The sequence below is a fragment of the Bombina bombina genome, chromosome 5, assembly GCF_027579735.1.
Source record: "Bombina bombina isolate aBomBom1 chromosome 5, aBomBom1.pri, whole genome shotgun sequence".
Lineage (NCBI taxonomy): Eukaryota > Metazoa > Chordata > Amphibia > Anura > Bombinatoridae > Bombina > Bombina bombina.
The window spans coordinates 1,140,911,102-1,140,935,358 of NC_069503.1; the positions used below are offsets into that span (position 1 = coordinate 1,140,911,102).

General features: G+C 40.9%; 1 protein-coding gene across 1 annotated transcript in view; it reads left to right on the forward strand.

The window, feature by feature from the left end:
• The window catches only part of LRRC24 (leucine rich repeat containing 24), a 516,058-nt gene that overhangs the window by 375,187 nt on the left and 116,614 nt on the right, over positions 1–24,257 (forward strand). Inside the window, exon 4 of the mRNA XM_053715436.1 lies at positions 23,859–24,137. Coding sequence (XP_053571411.1) covers positions 23,859–24,137 — 279 coding nt within the window. The remainder of the gene's footprint in view (positions 1–23,858; positions 24,138–24,257) is intronic.

The window sequence follows — 24,257 nt, forward strand, 5'->3', positions numbered from 1 at the left end:
AAACGCTGTTTGGCCCTGACTTGAAAGAGATTATCTCTGATATCACTGGGGGTAAGGGCCACGCCCTTCCTCAGGATCGGCCTTTCAAGGCAAAAAATAAACCTAATTTTCGTCCCTTTCGTAGAAACGGACCAGCCCAAAGTGCTACGTCCTCTAAGCAAGAGGGTAATACTTCTCAAGCCAAGCCAGCTTGGAGACCAATGCAAGGCTGGAACAAGGGAAAACAGGCCAAGAAACCTGCCACTGCTACCAAGACAGCATGAAATGTTGGCCCCCGATCCGGGACCGGATCTGGTGGGGGGCAGACTCTCTCTCTTCGCTCAGGCTTGGGCAAGAGATGTTCTGGATCCTTGGGCGCTAGAAATAGTCTCCCAAGGTTATCTTCTGGAATTCAAGGGGCTTCCCCCAAGGGGGAGGTTCCACAGGTCTCAGTTGTCTTCAGACCACATAAAAAGACAGGCATTCTTACATTGTGTAGAAGACCTGTTAAAAATGGGAGTGATTCATCCTGTTCCATTAAGAGAACAAGGGATGGGGTTCTACTCCAATCTGTTCATAGTTCCCAAAAAAGAGGGAACGTTCAGACCAATCTTAGATCTCAAGATCTTAAACAAGTTTCTCAAGGTTCCATCGTTCAAGATGGAAACCATTCGAACTATTCTTCCTTCCATCCAGGAAGGTCAATTCATGACCACGGTGGATTTAAAGGATGCGTATCTACATATTCCTATCCACAAGGAACATCATCGGTTCCTAAGGTTCGCATTCCTGGACAAGCATTACCAGTTCGTGGCGCTTCCTTTCGGATTAGCCACTGCTCCAAGGATTTTCACAAAGGTACTAGGGTCCCTTCTAGCTGTGCTAAGACCAAGGGGCATTGCTGTAGTACCTTACTTGGACGACATTCTGATTCAAGCGTCGTCCCTTCCTCAAGCAAAGGCTCACACGGACATAGTCCTGGCCTTTCTCAGATCTCACGGATGGAAAGTGAACGTGGAAAAGAGTTCTCTATCTCCGTCAACAAGGGTTCCCTTCTTGGGAACAATAATAGACTCCTTAGAAATGAGGATATTTCTGACAGAGGCCAGAAAAACAAAGCTTCTAGACTCTTGTCGGATACTTCATTCCGTTCCTCTTCCTTCCATAGCTCAGTGCATGGAAGTGATCGGGTTGATGGTAGCGGCAATGGACATAGTTCCTTTTGCGCGCATTCATCTAAGACCATTACAACTGTGCATGCTCAGTCAGTGGAATGGGGATTATACAGACTTGTCTCCGAAGATACAAGTAAATCAGAGGACCAGAGACTCACTCCGTTGGTGGCTGTCCCTGGACAACCTGTCACAAGGGATGACATTCCGCAGACCAGAGTGGGTCATTGTCACGACCAACGCCAGTCTGATGGGCTGGGGCGCGGTCTGGGGATCCCTGAAAGCTCAGGGTCTTTGGTCTCGGGAAGAATCTCTTCTACCGATAAATATTCTGGAACTGAGAGCGATATTCAATGCTCTCAAGGCTTGGCCTCAGCTAGCGAGGGCCAAGTTCATACGGTTTCAATCAGACAACATGACAACTGTTGCGTACATCAACCATCAGGGGGGAACAAGGAGTTCCCTAGCGATGGAAGAAGTGACCAAAATCATTCTTTGGGCGGAGTCTCACTCCTGCCACCTGTCCGCTATCCACATCCCAGGAGTGGAAAATTGGGAAGCGGATTTTCTGAGTCGTCAGACATTGCATCCGGGGGAGTGGGAACTCCATCCGGAAATCTTTGCCCAAGTCACTCAACTGTGGGGCATTCCAGACATGGATCTGATGGCCTCTCGTCAGAACTTCAAAGTTCCTTGCTACGGGTCCAGATCCAGGGATCCCAAGGCGGCTCTAGTGGATGCACTAGTAGCACCTTGGACCTTCAAACTAGCTTATGTGTTCCCGCCGTTTCCTCTCATCCCCAGGCTGGTAGCCAGGATCAATCAGGAGAGGGCGTCGGTGATCTTGATAGCTCCTGCGTGGCCACGCAGGACTTGGTATGCAGATCTGGTGAATATGTCATCGGCTCCACCTTGGAAGCTACCTTTGAGACGAGACCTTCTTGTTCAGGGTCCGTTCGAACATCCGAACCTGGTTTCACTCCAGCTGACTGCTTGGAGATTGAACGCTTGATCTTATCGAAGCGAGGGTTCTCAGATTCTGTTATCGATACTCTGGTTCAGGCCAGAAAGCCTGTAACTAGAAAGATTTACCACAAAATTTGGAAAAAATATATCTGTTGGTGTGAATCTAAAGGATTCCCTTGGGATAAGGTTAAGATTCCTAAGATTCTATCCTTCCTTCAAGAAGGATTGGAAAAAGGATTATCTGCAAGTTCCCTGAAGGGACAGATTTCTGCCTTGTCTGTGTTACTTCACAAAAAGCTGGCAGCTGTGCCAGATGTTCAAGCCTTTGTTCAGGCTCTGGTTAGAATTAAGCCCGTTTACAAACCTTTGACTCCTCCTTGGAGTCTCAATTTAGTTCTTTCAGTTCTTCAGGGGGTTCCGTTTGAACCCTTACATTCCGTTGATATTAAGTTATTATCTTGGAAAGTTTTGTTTTTAGTTGCAATTTCTTCTGCTAGAAGAGTTTCAGAATTATCTGCTCTGCAGTGTTCTCCTCCTTATCTGGTGTTCCATGCAGATAAGGTGGTTTTACGTACTAAACCTGGTTTTCTTCCAAAAGTTGTTTCTAACAAAAACATTAACCAGGAGATTATCGTACCTTCTCTGTGTCCGAAACCAGTTTCAAAGAAGGAACGTTTGTTGCACAATTTGGATGTTGTTCGCGCTCTAAAATTCTATTTAGATGCTACAAAGGATTTTAGACAAACATCTTCCTTGTTTGTTGTTTATTCTGGTAAAAGGAGAGGTCAAAAAGCAACTTCTACCTCTCTCTCTTTTTGGATTAAAAGCATCATCAGATTGGCTTACGAGACTGCCGGACGGCAGCCTCCCGAAAGAATCACAGCTCATTCCACTAGGGCTGTGGCTTCCACATGGGCCTTCAAGAACGAGGCTTCTGTTGATCAGATATGTAGGGCAGCGACTTGGTCTTCACTGCACACTTTTACCAAATTTTACAAGTTTGATACTTTTGCTTCTTCTGAGGCTATTTTTGGGAGAAAGGTTTTGCAAGCCGTGGTGCCTTCCATTTAGGTGACCTGATTTGCTCCCTCCCTTCATCCGTGTCCTAAAGCTTTGGTATTGGTTCCCACAAGTAAGGATGACGCCGTGGACCGGATACACCTATGTTGGAGAAAACAGAATTTATGTTTACCTGATAAATTACTTTCTCCAACGGTGTGTCCGGTCCACGGCCCGCCCTGGTTTTTTTTTTTTAATCAGGTCTGATAATTTATTTTCTTTAACTACAGTCACCACGGTACCATATGGTTTCTCCTATGCTAATATTCCTCCTTAACGTCGGTCGAATGACTGGGGTAGGCGGAGCCTAGGAGGGATCATGTGACCAGCTTTGCTGGGCTCTTTGCCATTTCCTGTTGGGGAAGAGAATATCCCACAAGTAAGGATGACGCCGTGGACCGGACACACCGTTGGAGAAAGTAATTTATCAGGTAAACATAAATTCTGTTTTTACGGGCCTCAATGATTTTCTGAAGCTCCGCAATGTTAGCATTTGTTGTGGCTAACAGTTTATCCATATCATCAGCGGACAACATGGATTTCAAGACCACCGGGCCGTCCAATAGTGGCAAGTACCAACTCCATCTTGACTAATGTATCTATATATCTGGATAGGATATTAAGACCATTGGTCATTACAGCCATATCCTATATTAAAGACACAGGGGATTTCCTCCAAAAATTACAGGAGGTAGTTCTACAGAGTGATAAATTTATTCTCTATACACTGGATGTGAGTAGCCTATATACTTCTATCACACATAATAGTGGTTTAGATGCTACTAAGCAGGCTATCACATCCAGTGGTTTGCTAACCACCACAGAGAGGGAATTTGTTATGGAATTATTGCAACTAGTTCTTTATTGTAACTATTTCCTTTTTCAGAGTCAGTTTTATATCCAATGCCAGGGGACTGCTATGGGGTCAAATGTTGCCCCCACATATGCCAACATCTATATGAACATGTATGAAGAGAAGTTTGTATACACTAATGGCATGTTCCAGAAATATGGACTTTGCTGGTTTCGCTACATAGATGACGTGTTTGGCATATGGGGGGGCGACATTGACTCCTTATATGCATTTGTAGCTGATTTAAACATTTCAACAAGATCTATAAAATTTCAATTGAACCTGAGTGAGGAATCGGTCCCTTTCTTGGACACACTGATAATCAAGGATGGTAGGACTTTAAAAACGGACTTGTACAAAAAAATGAGTGATAGGAACAGCCTACTGAGGTTTGATAGTGCACACTCTCCATCCTTGATTAAAAGTTTGCCCAAGAGCCAGCTTCTACGTGTGAAGCGAATAGTTTCAGATAAGGATAAGATGACCTCTAGACTCAAAGAGATGGGCAGATGTTTTCTCAAAAGGGGTTTTCCAAAATCCCTGATTGATAGTCAGATTAAAGAAATTGAGGCTTCAAATAGGGAACTAATTCCTAAGGGAAATAATGTAAATAGGACATTTCAGAAAAAGGAGAGACTTGTATTTGTATCTGAGTTTAACCCACTTAGTAACAAAATAAATGGTATCATCAGGAAACATTGGCCTATGATAAAGGATTTGAATAAGCATATCAAAGAATTCCAAGAGCCCCCTATGCCAGCCTATAGGAGATGTAGAAATATTAGGGACACTTTGGTCAAAGCTGACATTGGCCTAGAGAAGGATCTGAGACAGACACATATTAGTAGTCCCCGGATGGGTTGCTATCCTTGTTTAGGATGCTGCAACTGCAACAGCATGATCAAAGGTGAGATGTTTCTACACCCTCTAACAGGAAAGAGATATAATATCTCAGGATACTACACATGTAATACAGATTTTATTATCTATCTGATTAAATGCCCCTGCTCTAAAATCTATGTAGGGGAGTCTACACGCAGGGCCAGGGATCGCATAAATGAGCACAAATCCAATATTCGTACAAAAAACCTTGATGCCCCGGTGTCAGGTCATTTTCTTCAGGCTGGTCACTCAATCTCGCAACTTAGGTTTCAAATCATTGAACATGTTAAAAGACCTAGGCGAGGGGGTGATAGGGTTTAAAATGCTGAAAAGTTGGGAAACATTTTGGATATATACCCTACAATCTTTGGCCCCTATAGGGATGAATAAAGAAATAGATTGGGGGATAACCCTTTAACATACATGTCTCTCCTTGAACCTTAAATAAGTACCATGTGGGTTATGTACTTACACTAGACAATATATGTGATTCTGGGAATTTTACATTTTTTGCTAGTTTCAAGTATTTTTTATTTAAATATATAAATATGTTATATATTGTTTTTAACTTAGGTTGTATGTATTTACAGGTCTTTGAGGGTTAAAGAAGAATGATCTCTCTGCTAACAACCACTAGAGGGAGTATGTAGGTTAGGAATGTACTTGATTACACCTGAACCAGGTAATTGAGCCCCTCCCCTTTGAGTAAGGGTATAAAGTGTGAGCAGTTATGATGTTATTTAGAACATGATTAAGGTCAGTGTATGACCGAAACGTTGTATCTCTTGTCTGCCATGATGTCAAACCAATAAAGGAAGAATTTTTGCATTCATAAGGTGCTGCTGTTTTTCTGCTTCTTTGGATTCTACAAGGGACTAGTGCAGGGTCCCTACAGCATGCACCCATTTCCCTGGGTACTAGTGCTGGGCCTTTTACACTATATACTAATAATTATGCACACCTGATATAGGGTGTTGATGTCATTAGACCACACCCCTTCTCATTACAGAGATGCACATCACCTAATATGCTTAATTGGTAGTAGGCTTTCGAGCCTATACAGCTTGGAGTAAGACAACATGCATAAAGAGGATGATGTGGTCAAAATACTCATTTGCCTGATAATTCTGCACTCCCTGTATATATATGTTATAGATTCAATGTGCTCCATTGAAGGGAGACAGGAGTTTTCATAGAGGTAATACAATTTGGGCTAGATTAGTGAGCGATATGTTTTTTTTTTTTTTTTTTTTGCTTGCAACGGAAATAGCCCTCATATTGAATGTAGAATCGTATGTAATCGTATGCAAGAACACAGTCGCGATTTACACTCGTCAGGTTAGCGCGACTAAACAACTTGAGTAAAGGAAGTGCACAAAAAACAACATAGATACACTAAAATAAACCGTAACACATAAACTGATAAACATAAGTTATATAAATATGTATAAGGGTTAAAAGGTATATAGTATATGGCCATGTATTGGAATGCTATAATATATGTGTTTAAATAATAATTCCATAATAATAGTTAATAATATGCTTTACTATGTATTTACTGTACATATTTTACATTCCAAAGTTCTTCACATACAGGACAATGTTATTTTTATGGTATGTATGTATGTGTGTGTATGTATGTATGTATGTATATATATATATATATATATATATATATATATATATATATATATATATATGTGTGTGCGTGTGTGGTTCCAGAAGGAATGTTTGTAAATCGAAACCGTTGTAAATTATAATGTAAGTCAATGTGAAGTGAGGGAGTTAGGTTCCAGGACCCTCTCAAAATTTTCATAAGTAACACCTAATACATTACAGGGAGTGCAGAATTATTAGGCAAGTTGTATTTTTGAGGATTAATTTTATTATTGAACAACAACCATGTTCTCAGTGAACCCAAAAAACTCATTAATATCAAAGCTGAATAGTTTTGGAAGTAGTTTTTAGTTTGTTTTTAGTTATAGCTATTTTAGGGGGATATCTGTGTGTGCAGGTGACTATTACTGTGCATAATTATTAGGCAACTTAACAAAAAACAAATATATACCCATTTCAATTATTTATTTTTACCAGTGAAACCAATATAACATCTCAACATTCACAAATATACATTTCTGACATTCAAAAACAAAACAAAAACAAATCAGTGACCAATATAGCCACCTTTCTTTGCAAGGACACTCAAAAGCCTGCCATCCATGGATTCTGTCAGTGTTTTGATCTGTTCACCATCAACATTGCGTGCAGCAGCAACCACAGCCTCCCAGACACTGTTCAAAGAGGTGTACTATTTCCCTCCTTGTAAATCTCACATTTGATGATGGACCACAGGTTCTCAATGGGGTTCAGATCAGATGAACAAGGAGGCCATGTCATTAGATTTTCTTCTTTTATACCCTTTCTTGCCAGCCACGCTGTGGAGTACTTGGACGCGTGTGATGGAGCATTGTCCTGCATGAAAATCATGTTTTTCTTGAAGGATGCAGACTTCTTCCTGTACCACTGCTTGAAGAAGGTGTCTTCCAGAAACTGGCAGTAGGACTGGGAGTTGAGCTTGACTCCATCCTCAACCCGAAAAGGCCCCACAAGCTCATCTTTGATGATACCAGCCCAAACCAGTACTCCACCTCCACCTTGCTGGCGTCTGAGTCGGACTGGAGCTCTCTGCCCTTTACCAATCCAGCCACGGGCCCATCCATCTGGCCCATCAAGACTCACTCTCATTTCATCAGTCCATAAAACCTTAGAAAAATCAGTCTTGAGATATTTCTTGACCCAGTCTTGACATTTCAGCTTGTGTGTTTTGTTCAGTGGTGGTCGTCTTTCAGCCTTTCTTACCTTGGCCATGTCTCTGAGTATTGCACACCTTGTGCTTTTGGGCACTCCAGTGATGTTGCAGCTCTGAAATATGGCCAAACTGGTGGCAAGTGGCATCTTGGCAGCTGCACGCTTGACTTTTCTCAGTTCATGGGCAGTTATTTTGTGCCTTGGTTTTCCACACGCTTCTTGCGACCCTGTTGACTATTTTGAATGAAACGCTTGATTGTTCGATGATCACGCTTCAGAAGCTTTGCAATTTTAAGAGTGCTGCATCCCTCTGCAAGATATCTCAATATTTTTGACTTTTCTGAGCCTGTCAAGTCCTTCTTTTGACCCATTTTGCCAAAGGAAAGGAAGTTGCCTAATAATTATGCACACCTGATATAGGGTGTTGATGTCATTAGACCACACCCCTTCTCATTACAGAGATGCACATCACCTAATATGCTTTATTGGTAGTAGGCTTTCGAGCCTATACAGCTTGGAGTAAGACAACATGCATAAAGAGGATGATGTGGTCAAAATACTCATTTGCCTAATAATTCTGCACTCCCTGTATTTTTAAAGCTTTGAAATGAAGACTTTAAATGCTAAACAGCATTAGACACAGAATATATAATTGAACTAAGTTAAATGAACAAAAACATTTGCTAAAACAGCATTATAAACCTAATAAAAAAAATCACCCAACACAGACTTTACCTGCATTTTTTTGCAAACAGTTCTTTCTATGCATTCCAATCTGAACGGATTTATAGACAGGAAGATCTTGTTCCTTTGAAAGCTTCTCGATAGGTCAGGTCTAGCTAGCTACACTGATTAATTTCAGCCTGATTGTGTGCGTGGCTTGCAGATCTTTGCTGCAACACAAGCAGACGGCTCCACCTACTGGCTATTTTAATTAATGCACTGCTTCTCAATGCTTTTCAATAACAGTCACATGACTGAAAAAAAGGTTGTTATTCTGAAACGGTGCAAATTGAACCGTTGTAAACCGAGGGCAACCTGTATATATATATATATATATATATATATATATATATATATATATATACTGTATATATCTGTATATACCTATACCTGTATATCTATTCCTATAGAATAACTTATAGAATATATATGTGTGTGTCCCTTCCTGGGACCCTAAACCAGCACCCACACAATGCATACTTCCAAACAAACCAACTGGGAACCTCCCAGGGTGACACAGGCTTTTGTAACCTCCCCTATGTAAATACAAAACACAAGAATGGACCGCACTCACAGACTGGACTGGGTACACATCCTAAGCCACAGCAAACTCCACAGCCCTGAACACTGACAGACAGCTGCAAAGTTCCCAGCAACCCAGGCAGTTAACCCCAGAGCAGCCTGGGTGACAGGCCCACAGGGAAGCATTACAAACATTATCAACACAACACACAGAAAACCTGGCACTCGCCAGCAGATTCACAGTAATGTTTAAAAGCAAAACTGGGTGAAGTCAGTTACATTTGGCGCCAAAGGATCAAGCCCAGGACCACGACAAGGTCTCCCCCTTCCTGGTACCCTAAACCAGCACCCACACAATGCATTCTTCCATTCAAACCAACTGGGAACCTCTCAAGGTGACACAGGCTTTTAAACATTACTGTGAATCTGCTGGCGAGTGCCACGTTTTCTGTGTGTTGTGTTGATAATGTTTGTAGTGCTTCCCTGCGGACCTGTCACCCAGGCTGCTCTGGGGTTAACTGCCTTGGATGCTGGGAGCTTTGCAGCTGTCTGTCAGTGTTCAGGGCTTTGCAGTTTGCTGTGGCTTAGGATGTGTACCCAGTCAAGTCTGTGAGTGCGGTCCATTCCTGTGTTTTATATATATATATATATATATATATATATATATATATATATATATTTAGTATATATAATAAGTTTAATAATTATTATTAATAATTATATTCATATTTTTTAGTATTTTATATGTAATATTTCAATAACACGCCTTAAGATAACTAAGTTTTCATGTGCGCTAACCTGACACAGAGTTGGACATAATTCGCAAAACATAAATTGTATTACACATATTTTACATTCCTATGTTCACATAGATAAAATATAATTTGTATTATTAAATATATATATATATTTCTATCTATCTTGTTAAGTGTATCCAGTCCACGGATCATCCATTACTTGTGGGATATTCTCCTTCCCAACAGGAAGTTGCAAGAGGATCACCCACAGCAGAGCTGCTACATAGCGCCTCCCCTCACTGCCATATCCAGTCATTCTCTTGCAACTCTCAACAAAGATGAACGTAGTAAGAGCAGAGTGGTGTATTATAGTTAGTTTTTTAACTTCAATCAAAAGTTTGTTATTTTTAAATGGTACCGGAGTGTACTGTTTCATCTCAGGCAGCATTAGAAGAAGAATCTGCCTATGATTTCTATGATCTTAGCAGAAGTAACTAAGATCCACTGCCGTTCTCACATATTCTGAGGAGTGAGGTAACTTCAGAGGGGGAATGGCGTGCAGGTTTTCCTGCAATAAGGTATGTGCAGTTAACATATTACTAGGGATGGAATTTCCTAGAAAAATGCTGCTGATACCGGATTAATGTAAGTTAAGCCTTAAATGCAGTGATAGCGACTGGTATCAGGCTTATTAACAGAGATACATACTCTTATAAAAGTGTAATATAAAAAGTTTGCTGGCATGTTAATCGTTTTTGTATATATTTGGTGACAAAACTTATTGGGGCCTAGTTTTTTTCCACATGGCTGGCTTGATTTTTGCCTAGAAACAGTTTCCTGAGGCTTTCCACTGTTGTAATATGAGTGGGAGGGGCCTATTTTAGCGCTTTTCTGCGCAGCTAGAATTACAGACTGATACACTCAGCTTCCTTCTGCATGATACAGGACATCTCTGAAGAGCTCAAAAGGCTTCAAAAGTCGTGTTTGAGGAGGGTAACAACCACAGTAGACTGTGGCAGTTGTTGTGACTGTTTAAAAAACGTTTTTGTAATTTATTATTCCGTTTTTGATATTAAGGGGTTAATCATCCATTTGCAAGTGGGTGCAATGCTCTGCTGACTTGTTACATACACTGTAAAAATTTCGTTAGTGTAACTGCCTTTTTTCACTGTTATTTCAAATTTTGTCAAAATTTGTTTCTCTTAAAGGCACAGTAACGTTTTTTATATTGCTTGTTAACTTGCTTTAAAGTGTTTTCCAAGCTTGCTAGTCTCATTGCTAGTCTGTACAAACATGTCTGAAACAGAGGATACTTGTTCATTATGTTTAAAAGCCATGGTGGAGCCCCATAGGGGAATGTGTACTAAATGCATTGATTTCACCTTAAACAGTAAAGATCAGTCTTTATCTATAAAAGAATTGTCACCAGAGGGGTCTGTCGAGGGGGAAGTTATGCCGACTAACTCTCCCCACGTGTCGGACCCTTCTCCTCCCGCTCAAGGGACGCACGCTAATATGGCGCCAAGTACATCAGGGACGCCCATAGCGATTACTTTGCGGGACATGGCTGCAATCATGAATAATACCCTGTCAGAGGTATTATCCAGATTGCCTGAATTGAGAGGCAAGTGCGATAGCTCTGGGGTTAGACGAGATACAGAGCACGTAGATGCTGTAAGAGCCATGTCTGATACTGCGTCACAATATGCAGAACCTGAGGACGGAGAGCTTCAGTCTGTGGGTGACGTCTCTGAATCGGGGAGACCTGATTCAGAGATTTCTAATTTTAAATTTAAGCTTGAGAACCTCCGTGTATTGCTTGGGGAGGTATTAGCTGCTCTGAATGACTGTGACACAATTGCAGTGCCAGAGAAATTGTGTAGGCTGGATAAATACTATGCAGTGCCGGTGAGTACTGATTTTTTTCCAATACCTAAAAGGCTTACAGAAATTATTAGTAAGGAGTGGGATAGGCCCGGTGTGCCCTTTTCCCCACCTCCTATATTTAGAAAAATGTTTCCAATAGACGCCACTACACGGGACTTATGGCAGACAGTCCCTAAGGTGGAGGGAGCAGTTTCTACTTTAGCAAAGCGTACCACTATCCCGGTTGAGGACAGTTGTACTTTTTCAGATCCAATGGATAAAAAATTAGAGGGTTAACTTAAGAAAATGTTTATTCAACAAGGTTTTATTTTACAGCCCCTTGCATGCATTGCGCCTGTCACTGCTGCGGCGGCATTCTGGTTTGAGGCCCTGGAAGAGGCCATCCATACAGCTCCATTGACTGAAATTGTTGACAAGCTTAGAACGCTTAAGCTAGCTAACTCATTTGTTTCTGATGCCATTGTTCATTTGACTAAACTAACTGCTAAGAATTCCGGATTCGCCATCCAGGCGCTTAGGGCGCTATGGCTCAAATCCTGGTCAGCTGATGTGACTTCAAAGTCTAAATTACTCAACATTCCTTTCAAGGGACAGACCTTATTCGGGCCTGGTTTGAAAGAAATTATTGCTGACATTACTGGAGGTAAGGGTCATACCCTTCCTCAGGACAGGGCCAAATCAAAGGCCAAACAGTCTAATTTTCGTGCCTTTCGAAATTTCAAGGCAGGTGCAGCATCAACTTCCTCTGCTTCAAAACAAGAGGGAACTTTTGCTCAATCCAAGCAGGCCTGGAAACCTAACCAGTCCTGGAACAAGGGCAAGCAGGCCAGAAAGCCTGCTGCTGCCTCTAAGACAGCATGAAGGAGCAGCCCCCTATCCGACAACGGATCTAGTAGGGGGCAGACTCTCTCTCTTCGCCCAGGCGTGGGCAAGAGATGTTCAGGATCCCTGGGCGTTGGAGATCATATCTCAGGGATATCTTCTGGACTTCAAAGCTTCTCCTCCACAAGGGAGATTTCACCTTTCAAGATTATCTGCAAACCAGATAAAGAAAGAGGCATTCCTAAGCTGCGTACAAGATCTCCTTGTAATGGGAGTGATCCATCCAGTTCCGCGGACGGAACAAGGACAGGGGTTTTATTCAAATCTGTTTGTGGTTCCCAAAAAAGAGGGAACCTTCAGACCAATTTTGGATTTAAAGATCCTAAACAAATTCCTCAGAGTTCCGTCATTCAAGATGGAAACTATTCGAACCATTTTACCCATGATCCAAGAGGGTCAGTACATGACCACAGTGGACTTAAAGGATGCCTACCTTCACATTCCGATTCACAAGAATCATCATCAGTTCCTGAGGTTTGCCTTTCTAGACAGGCATTACCAATTTGTAGCTCTTCCATTCGGGTTGGCTACAGCCCCAAGAATTTTTACAAAGGTTCTGGGCTCACTTCTGGCGGTCCTAAGACCGCGAGGCATAGCGGTGGCTCCTTACCTGGACGACATCCTGATACAGGCGTCAAGCTTTCAAATTGCCAAATCTCATACAGAGATAGTTCTGGCATTCCTGAGGTCGCATGGGTGGAAAGTGAACGAAGAAAAGAGTTCTCTATCTCCTCTCACAAGGGTTTCCTTCCTAGGGACTCTAATAGATTCTGTAGAAATGAAAATTTACCTGACGGAGTTCAGGTTATCAAAACTTCTAAATGCTTGCCGTGTTCTTCACTCCATTCCGCGCCCCACGGTGGCTCAGTGCATGGAAGTAATCGGCTTAATGGTAGCGGTGATGGACATAGTACCATTCGCGCGCCTGCATCTCAGACCGCTGCAATTATGCATGCTCAGTCAGTGGAATGGGGATTACACAGATTTGTCCCCTCTACTAAATCTGGATCAGGAAACCAGAGATTCTCTTCTCTGGTGGTTATCTCGGGCCCATCTGTCCAAAGGTATGACCTTTCGCAGACCAGATTGGACAATTGTAACAACAGATGCCAGCCTTCTAGGTTGGGGGGCAGTCTGGAACTCCCTGAAGGCTCAGGGTTCATGGACTCAGGAGGAGAAACTCCTCCCAATAAATATTCTGGAGTTAAGAGCAGTATTCAATGCTCTTCTGGCTTGGCCTCAGCTAGCAACACTGAGGTCCATCAGATTTCAGTCAGACAACATCACGACTGTGGCTTACATCAACCATCAAGGGGGAACCAGGAGTTCCCTAGCGATGTCAGAAGTCTCCAAGATAATTCGCTGGGCAGAGACTCACTCTTGCCACCTGTCAGCGATCCATATCCCAGGTGTAGAGAACTGGGAGGCGGATTTTCTAAGTCGTCAGACTTTTCATCCGGGGGAGTGGGAACTCCATCCGGAGGTGTTTGCTCAATTGGTTCTCCGTTGAGGCAAACCAGAATTGGATCTCATGGCATCTCGCCAGAACGCCAAGCTTCCTTGTTACGGATCCAGGTCCAGGGACCCAGAAGCGGCACTGATAGATGCTCTAGCAGCGCCTTGGTTCTTCAACCCGTTTCCTCTGCTCCCTCGTCTGATTGCCAAAATCAAACAGGAAAGAGCATCAGTGATATTGATAGCGCCTGCATGGCCACGCAGGACCTGGTATGCAGACCTAGTGGACATGTCATCCTTTCCACCATGGACTCTGCCTCTGAGACAAGACCTTCTAATACAAGGTCCTTTCAATCATCCGAATCTACTTTCTCTGAGACTGACTGCATGGAGATTGAACGCTTGATCCTATCAAAGCGTGGCTTCTCCGAGTCAGTAATTGATACCTTAATACAGGCACAAAAGCCTGTCACCAGGAAAATTTACCACAAGATATGGCGTAAATATCTTCATTGGTGTGAATCCAAGAATTACTCATGGAGTAGGCTTAGGATTTCTAGGATATTGTCCTTCCTCCAAGAGGGTTTGGACAAAGGATTATCAGCTAGTTCTTTAAAGGGACAGATTTCTGCTCTGTCTATTCTTTTACACAAGCATCTGGCAGAAGTTCCAGACGTTCAGGCATTTTGTCAGGCTTTAGTTAGAATTAAGCCTGTGTTTAAACCTGTTGCTCCTCCATGGAGCTTAAACTTGGTTCTTAAAATTATTCAAGGGGTTCCATTTGAACCCCTTCATTCTATTGATATCAAACTTCTTTCATGGAAAGTTCTTTTTCTGATGGCTATTTCCTTGGCTCGAAAAGTCTCTGAGTTATCTGCCTTACGTTGTTATTCTCCTTATCTGATCTTTCATTCAGATAAAGTTGTTCTGCGTACAAAACCTGGGTTTTTACCTAAGGTGGTTTCTAACAAGAATATCAATCAAGAGATTGTTGTTCCATCATTATGTCCTAATCCTTCTTCAAAGAAGGAACGTCTTTTGCATAATCTAGACGTAGTCCGTGCCTTGAAGTTTTACTTACAGGCTACTAAAGATTTTCACCAAACATCTAACCTGTTTGTTGTTTACTCTGGACAGAGGAGAGGTCAGAAGGCCTCGGCAACCTCTCTTTCTTTTTGGCTTCGGAGTATAATCCGTTTAGCCTATGAGACTGCTGGACAGCAGCCTCCTGAAAGGATTACAGCTCATTCTACTAGAGCTGTGGCTTCCACCTGGGCCTTTAAAAATGAGGCCTCTGTTGAACAGATTTGCATGGCTGCAACTTGGTCTTCGCTTCATACTTTTTCCAAATTTACAAATTTGATACTTTTGCTTCTTCGGAGGCTGTTTTTGGGAGAAAGGTTCTACATGCAGTGGTTCCTTCCGTTTAAGTTCCTGCCTTGTCCCTCCCATCATCCGTGAACTTTAGCTTTGGTATTGGTATCCCACAAGTAATGGATGATCCGTGGACTGGATACACTTAACAAGAGAAAACATAATTTATGCTTACTTGATAAATTTATTTCTCTTGCAGTGTATCCAGTCCACGGCCCGCCCTGTCCTTTTCAGGCAGGTCTAAATTTTAATTAGCCTACAGTCACCACTGCACCCTATGGTTTCTCCTTTCTCGGCTTATTTCGGTCGAATGACTGGATATGGCAGTGAGGGGAGGAGCTATATAGCAGCTCTGCTGTGGGTGATCCTCTTGCAACTTCCTGTTGGGAAGGAGAATATCCCACAAGTAATGGATGATCAGTGGACTGGATACACTACAAGAGAAATAAATTTATCAGGTAAGCATAAATTATGTTTTAACTTATGTCATAAATGAAGCTATAAAGTATGGTAGGGAATAGGGGAGATGGGACAAGAAGGGGTTAAATAGCACTCATTCCAATATGCATTGTGTTATACTAGTTGAAAGATATTTCAACTTAAGCATTAGAGTAATTAAAAAATTTAATTTTTATTATTTACATTATTAAAATATAGCATATATAACTACTAGTAAAAAATTGTAATATATTAGTTTCCCAAACAAATAATATGGTCACTATAGAAGAAGGAAAACACAGTGCAGCCACCCCCCTGTATTCCTGGCCGGTATCAGGATACCCCGGCTTCAGGTGACATAGATGGCCAAAAGCACTGAGTTCCTCAAGTAGCGGTAAACTAAAAAATATGGAAACAACTAATATACTTAAATTTAAAATTAAAACCAAACACCCATTCACACTATCGCACAAACGCGTTTCGGCCGAGTAGCGGCCTTTTTCAATGTGCTATTAAAAATTGGACAAGCCGAGTCGTATGTGGGACGGTCCTTAAATATTCAAGGAGAGGAGACAATGGCACTACTCACTTAATGGTGTGTTATAACGTTCCCCTACTGGTATTGATATACTGTAATATGAATTGTCTATTAGGGGTAGGTGCTTGTACCTGGGAACAAACTATACAAAAAATCAGTGAGGGACTGACAAAAGGGTACAAATATAGCACTCTTTGAACGTTGTTATTAATGCAAAAAATTAGGAAATTAAAATATAACTTTTACTAGATCAAGTTAAAAACAGGGGATTGACAAACATCATTAAAAGTATAAATTTGGATATTTGTGTCAGATATTTACGGTATTAACAGGTAAAAATCAGTTATGTGTGAGATATCCCACTCTCTATATTAACGTGGATAGCACAATACTTATTCTTAAGAACATTGATACTCAGGCAGCAATATTTTATTAACGGTATTTACAGGTAATTTAATATCTGAGTTCACAACTCCTTACAACCATAGGCAAGCTGTAAGCTGATCGAGCCACACTAGGTATATCACAAACCCTGCTTACTCACAGGCAATATAGGTGTTGATCTAGGCTAGGCCAAGTATATACAGTATCCTAGTTATTCATAAAACCGAGAGGGTAATAGAGTCAGACTTACCTTAATTCACAATATCTTAGTGACACTTATAAGGTAACAGACTTCCTACCAAATACTTTAGATAAATCTAGTACCCATCTTTACGGTATTAACAGGTAAAAATTAGGAGTGTGTCAGAAATTAACGGTATTAATAGATATAAATCAGTAATGTGTGAGGTATCCCACTCTCTATATTAGTGTGGGCAGCACAATACTTATCCTTATGAACATAGATATTTAGGAGTAACATTTCATTAAACGGTATTAACAGGTAATTTAATATCTAAGTTCACAACTCCTTACAACCATAGGTAAAGATATTTCAGTGCAAACCACCTAGATGTTTATGAATAACCACCAACAGCCTATCTGACCTTCTACTTGTGATAGCGTAATTCACTGTAATTTATTAGTGGCCTCCAAACCTACCTTGAATCAGGAGTATTGTCACCTTATATGAGTAATATGCCAAGAGATAATCTTGTCATTTGATTTACAAGAGACTCACATATACCTAACAAAGGTGTTTGTCTCTATTAACCAGCAGTGACAGTATCTGGTTAAAAAGTGGTGGATCCAAATTTATACTTTTAATGATGTTTGTCAATCCCCTGTTTTTAACTTGATCTAGTAAAAGTTATATTTTAATTTCCTAATTTTTTGCATTAATAACAACGTTCATAGAGTGCTATACGGTCCTTAAATACCCTATTTTGTTTTCCATAGGCCAATCAGATCGCGAGCATCGTTAACGCCCACCATTGAGCGAATCATATGCGATATGATGTCACTGAGGAGAAGGGAGGTGTCGTGCATCAGCGTGTGCGTTGATAGGCTACTAATGTGATCTGCCTTAACCAATCCCTAACGCAACATTTCTGGGATTGTTTACATGCAACATTCTCGCTTTAACACCATAATCATCATGTTAAAGCGATAATGTTGCATGTAAACAATCCCAGAAATGTTGCGTTAGGGATTGGTTAAGGCAGATCACATTAGTAGCCTATCAACGCACACGCTGATGCACGACACCTCCCTTCTCCTCAGTGACATCATATCGCATATGATTCGCTCAATGGTGGGCGTTAACGATGCTCGCAATCTGATTGGCCTATGGAAAACAAAATAGGGTATTTAAGGACCGTCCCACATACGACTCGGCTTGTCCAATTTTTAATAGCACATTGAGAAAGGCCGCTACTCGGCCGAAACGCGTTTGTGCGATAGTGTGAATGGGTGTTTGGTTTTAATTTAAAATTTAAGTATATTAGTTGTTTCCATATTTTTTAGTTTACGGCTACTTGAGGAACTCAGTGCTTTTGGCCATCTCTGTCACCTGAAGCCGGGGTATCCTGATACCGGCCAGGAATACAGGGGGGTGGCTGCACTGTGTTTTCCTTCTTCTATAGTGACCGTATTATTTGGTTGGGAAACTAATATATCACAATTTTTTACTAGTGGTTATATATGCTATATTTTAATAATGTAAATAATAAAAATTAAATTTTTTAATTACTCTAATGCTTAAGTTGAAATATCTTTCAACTAGTATAACACAATGCATATTGGAATGAGTGCTATTTAACCCCTTCTTGTCCCATCTCCCCTATTCCCTACCATACTTTATATTACTTTAAGGGTTAGCACCAGGGATTTTTCAATCCTTTAATTCCTACAGACATTACTGTCACAGTGCCAGTTTATTTTTGTTTCTATAAATGAAGCTATGACATTAGCAAACACGTTTTGATGCCATGAACAGTTGAACACAGAGGCCTCTATTTATCAAGCCGTCAACCGCAAATACGCTGGAATTCCACAGCGTATTTGTGGCAAGGCTGATTTGCCATAGTTATCAAGCCCTAGAGACCGGCAAAAGTAGAATCTAGTGACGTAACATACGATCCGCCGGACTCAGTCCGACACAGATCGATGGTTACGTCACTCCAGATGTTCCGAACGCAAGTTTGGCACAATCTGACTACTTTTGGAACTTATCAGAGAACAACCAGGAACGCTCGCCACTATTCCGGCCCAGCGTACCTGGTTTTCAATCTGCCGCCCTGGAAGCGGCGGATCCCATAGGAATCAATGGGAGTCTGACAGCAGCGAGAGCTCATGTTCGCTGCTGCCCGATATCCCATTGATTCCTATGGGAAGTATCTGCACCTAACACCCTAACATGTACCCCAAGTCTAAACACCCCTAATCTGCCCCCCCTACACCGCAGCCACCTACATTATTATTATTATTATTAACCCCTAAACCGCCGCTCCCGGACCCCGCCGCAACTAAATAAAATGTTTAACCCCTAAACCGCCGCTCCCGGACCCCGCTGCAACTATAATACATTTATTAACCCCTAAACCGCCGCTCCCAGACCCCGCCGCCAGCTACATTATACCTATTAAACCCTAATCTGCCGCCCCCTATACCGCCGCCACCTACATAAAGTTATTAACCCCTATCCTGCCCATCCCGGACCCCGCTGCAAATCAATTAATTGTTTAATACCTAAAACGCCGCTCCCGGAGCCCACCGCCACCTACATTACATTTATTAACCCCTAATCTGCCCCCCCTACACCGCCGCCACCTACATTATATCTATTAACCTCTAAACCTAACTCTAACCCTAACACCCCCCTAACTTAAATATTATTTAAATTAATCTAAATAAATATTCCTATAATTAAATAAATTATTCCTATTTAAAACTAAATACTTACCTATAAAATAAACCCTAAGCTTGCTACAATATAATTAATAGTTACATGGTAGCTATTTTAGGATTTATATTTATTTTACAGGCAAGTTTGTATTTATTTTAACTAGGTACAATAGTTATTAAATGGTTATTAACTATTTAATAGCTTCCTAATTGAAATAAATACAAATATACCTGTAAAATAAATCCTAACCTAAGTTACAATTACACCTAACACTACACTGGGTGGGTTATAGAGTAGGGTTGGGTGTGTGGGTGGTGGGTTTTAATGTTGGAGGTGGGGTGTATTTCTTTTTTTACAGGTAAAAGAGCTGATTACTTTGGGGCAAAGCCCCACAAAAAAAACCTTTTAAGGACTATTTGTAATTTAGTGTAGGGTAGGGAATTTTATTATTTTGGGGGGATTTTTTATTTTATTATTTTATTAGGGGCTTAGATTAGGTGTAATTAGTTTAAACTTCTTGTAATTTTTTTATTTTCTGTAATTTAGAGGGGGGGGGTTGTACTTTAGTTAATTTTATTTTTATTTAATTGTAGGTAATTGTATTTAATTAATTTAATATATTTAATTGTAGTAAAGTGTTAGGTATAATTGTAACTTAGGTTAGGATTTATTTTACAGGTAAATTTGTATTTATTTTTACTAGGTAACTATTCTACCTAGTTAAAATAAATACAAAGTTGCCTCTAAAATAAAAATAAACCCTAAAATAGCAACAATGTAACTATTAGTTATATTGTAGCTATCTTAGGGTTTATTTTATAGGTAATTATTTAGTTTTAAATAGGAATAATTTATTTAATTATAGGAATATTTATTTAGATTAATTTAAATAATATTTAAGCTAGGGTGGTGTTAGGGTTAGGGTTAGACTTAGGTTTAGGGGTTAATAGATATAATGTAGGTGGCGGCGGTGTAGGGGGGGCAGGATAGGGGTTAATATATATAATGTAGGTGACGGCGGGGTCCGGGAGCGGCAGTTTAGGGGTTAAACATTTTATTTATTTGTGGCGGGGTCCAGGATCGACAGGATAGGGGTTAATAACTTTATGTAGGTGGCTGCGGTATAGGGGGCTGCAGATTAGGGGTTAATAGGTATAATGTAGGTGGCGGCGTAGTCTGGGAGCGGCGGTTTAGAGGTTAATAAGTTTATTATAGTTGCAGCGGGGTCCGGGAGCGGCGGTTTAGGGGTTAATAAGTTTATTATAGTTGCGGCGGGGTCCGAGAGCGGCGGTTTAGGAGTTAATAAGTTTATTTAGTTGCGGGGGGCTCCGGGAGCGGCGGTATAGGGGGTAAAACAGTATAGTATAGTGTGGGTGCTTAGTGACAGGCTAGCAAGAAAGCTGCGAATAAGCCGATGAGCATCGATGACTGTTAGTTAACAACAGTCCGCTGCTCATCGCACCATACTTGTTGCACGGCTTTTTGACAGCTTTCTTGATAAATTTGGCGAACGTATTCAGGTCCACGGCGGCGATGTTAGGCGAGCGTATTGGGCCCGGCGAATGCAGGTAAGTAGACTGCTTGATAACTAGAGGCCTAAGTCATCTCCCACTTATTCTGTATTTCTCTTCCCAACATAAAAGTGCCCCTAGGATTATGGAATAGAACATAGCACAGTTTTACAAAATCTTATTTTCACTAGCCTATATCCATTCCATTACCATATCATGAGGAACACATGGAGTTGAAAGATTCACTTAGGAACTTCCAGGATTTGTACACCATCTTCTTTTAAATGCACAAAAAAAAATCTGAGGCATAAAACCAAATAGTATGGTGGAGGTGTACTAATACAGCGTAACATACTGTTTCAACACACTTTGCAATATAAAGTGTGGTTTTTACAAATGGCTACTTTACCCCTATTTAAACACTCAGATCAGAAAATCATGGGCAGTAATCGTGATGCATCGCGGAATCGAATCGTTGACAGGATAATCAAATCGAATCGTGAGACCAGTGAAGATGCACACCCCCTATATATATATATATATATATATATATATAGGAATAGATATGCAGGTATAGGTATATACATATATATATATATATATAGAAATATGTATTTAGAGTAAAATAAAAATGTCTGTTTGTAAAGAATATTGGAATGTGCAATATTAATAACTCCTGTTGGGTTAGCATGCGAGAGATAAGTGTTAGGTTTTTCACTTCTGCGCTCTCCATTGAAGTCTATGGGGCGAATGTGTTAGCATAGTCATGATATCTGAAATCTGGAAGCTAGTGCGGATTGGGTTTCACTAGCACACAAACTTTTTACTTTCAACTTGTAATACACGCGATAACCCGCTCGCACAAAAAACTTAATTCTATCAAAGTTTATTACACTCATGCGGGAACTCTAAATAAGACCACTTGTAATCTAGCCCTTTATACTTAAACAGTTACGTTTTAGAGTGGCATTTTGATTTGCGCTCAAGCACAACACTTAACTCACCACTTGTAATGTGAGAGCAATGATTGCACTAACAGGGAACTCTGTCATACCTTATATAAGTATAGGTCAAGCTAAAAATGTTTTGGCCGCATTAATCTGCTTTGAATAAAACATATAACCATTCCCTTGTAATACCAGATAGTGCGTTATTCTTTGCATGGGAGTGAGAACAAAATAACCCTTTACTATCAATTGTGCTCCACTAGCAGTCTAGTTTATGTAGGTGTGACATAAAGAGACTATACTATAAAGTATATTGTGTTTGTATGTTTCTTTGTTTTTTGGCTCAGGAGTCAGGAAATCAGCTTTGTAAGTGAGGTTGTAGTTGATAATTGCCGTAATATAAAATGATTATTTGAGAATACGCCAAATATAAACCCACTGAGAGATGCAATAGCCACTTACAGATTTATGTTTCTAGTTTATGAATTAAGCCTTATTTTTTTAATCCAGATTACAATATTCACCATTAATTTATATGATAATGTCTGTAGATAAATAATTAGAAACATGTTTCTAACAGATGAGAAAATACTCTAGACTTAGGACAGGCAGAAAAGATCCCTCTCTGCTATACAATGTGTTAATTGGAGTTTTCTCTTTGAGAGTCGTTATTTCACATATTCTTACAATGGTGATAGAATTGCTATGATCATTTAGAAGCAATTGGGACCAAGAAGCAATAGTTTGAGCATATTTCCTCTATATCCAGCTAGCCCCGTCTGCAGTGCGCTGTGGTCATCAGGAACTGAATTAGCACAGATGGGAAGTAACGGATCCAGAAGTCATTTATGAGCATAAATTTGTAGATAAACTTGTACATTTGTATCCTTGTTGCCCCCATAGGAAGTAATAAAGGCAAATGAAATCATTACTCTAATATTATATACATAAAGTTAGCCTCAGCATTAAAGGGATATGAAACCCCAACAGCAATTCATTTTTTATAAGTTTCCAATTTACTTCTAGTATTAAATTTGCTTGGTTCCCATGGTATTCAGTGTTGAAGAGATTCCTAGGTAACCATCTGGAGTCCTACATGGCAGAAAATAGTGATGTCATCTAGTGGGCTTGCAAAACTGCTGCCATATAGTGCTCTAGAAGTGGACCGGCTCCTACGCATACGTCTTTGCTTTTCAACAAAAGATACCAATAGAACAAAAAAAACTGATAATAGAAGAATATTTCTAAGTTGTTTACAATTGCATGCTCTATCTGAATCCTGAAAGAAAAAGCTTTCATAGCCCTTTAAGTAAGCACACGTGATTTCTGCTGAGCAATGGGCATATGGGCATGTATGCTAATGTAAATATAATACATTTTACACAATAAGACTTGGAGGCCCATTTATCAAGCTCTGAATGGATCTTGAGGGCCCGTGTTTCTGGCGAGTCTGCAGGCTCTCCAGAAACAGCAGTTATGAAGCAGCGGTCACAAAGACCCCCGCTCCATAACCTGTCCACCTGCTCTGAGCAGGCGGACAGAGATCGCCACAATTCAACCCGATAGAGTAAAACCGGGTTGATTGACACCCTCTGCTGGCGGCCGATTGGCCGCAAATCTGCAGGGGGCGGCGTTGCACCAGCAGCTCACAAAAGCTGCTGGTGCAATGCTGAATACGGAGAGCGTATTGATCTCTACATTCAGCGAGGTCTGGCAGACCTGATCCGCACTGTCGCATCAGGTCCGACAGACCTTTAATAAATAGGCCTCAAAGTATCAGTCCATTGTTATTGTTGGAAAACCTGATCTTGCTGTGTAATATTTTCTTCCCTACAGACAGTGTTCCTACAAGACAATGCTATCATCCAAATTCAGCAGCAGGACCTGTCTCCTCTTTCTGGACTTCAGTACCTCTACATTCAAAACAATACCATCTCTGGGCTGGAGCCGGGAGCCTTCAGAACACAGCAGAACCTTGTAGAATTGGCTCTCAATGGAAACCGCATTCATCTTATCAACAGCAGCATCTTCAAAGGCCTGGAGCATCTCAGAGTGCTTTACCTGGCAGGAAACCAAATCACCAGGCTCCTGGCATACACCTTTTGTGACCTACAGGTATAAATGAACTGCTCCCAATAGATATACACACTGTGCTTTCATCCTGTTGTTTCCATGGAAGCTCTTAGAAAGCGTGAGGGTAAATTACAGAATGAAGCAGAGAATGTGACAGCTCAT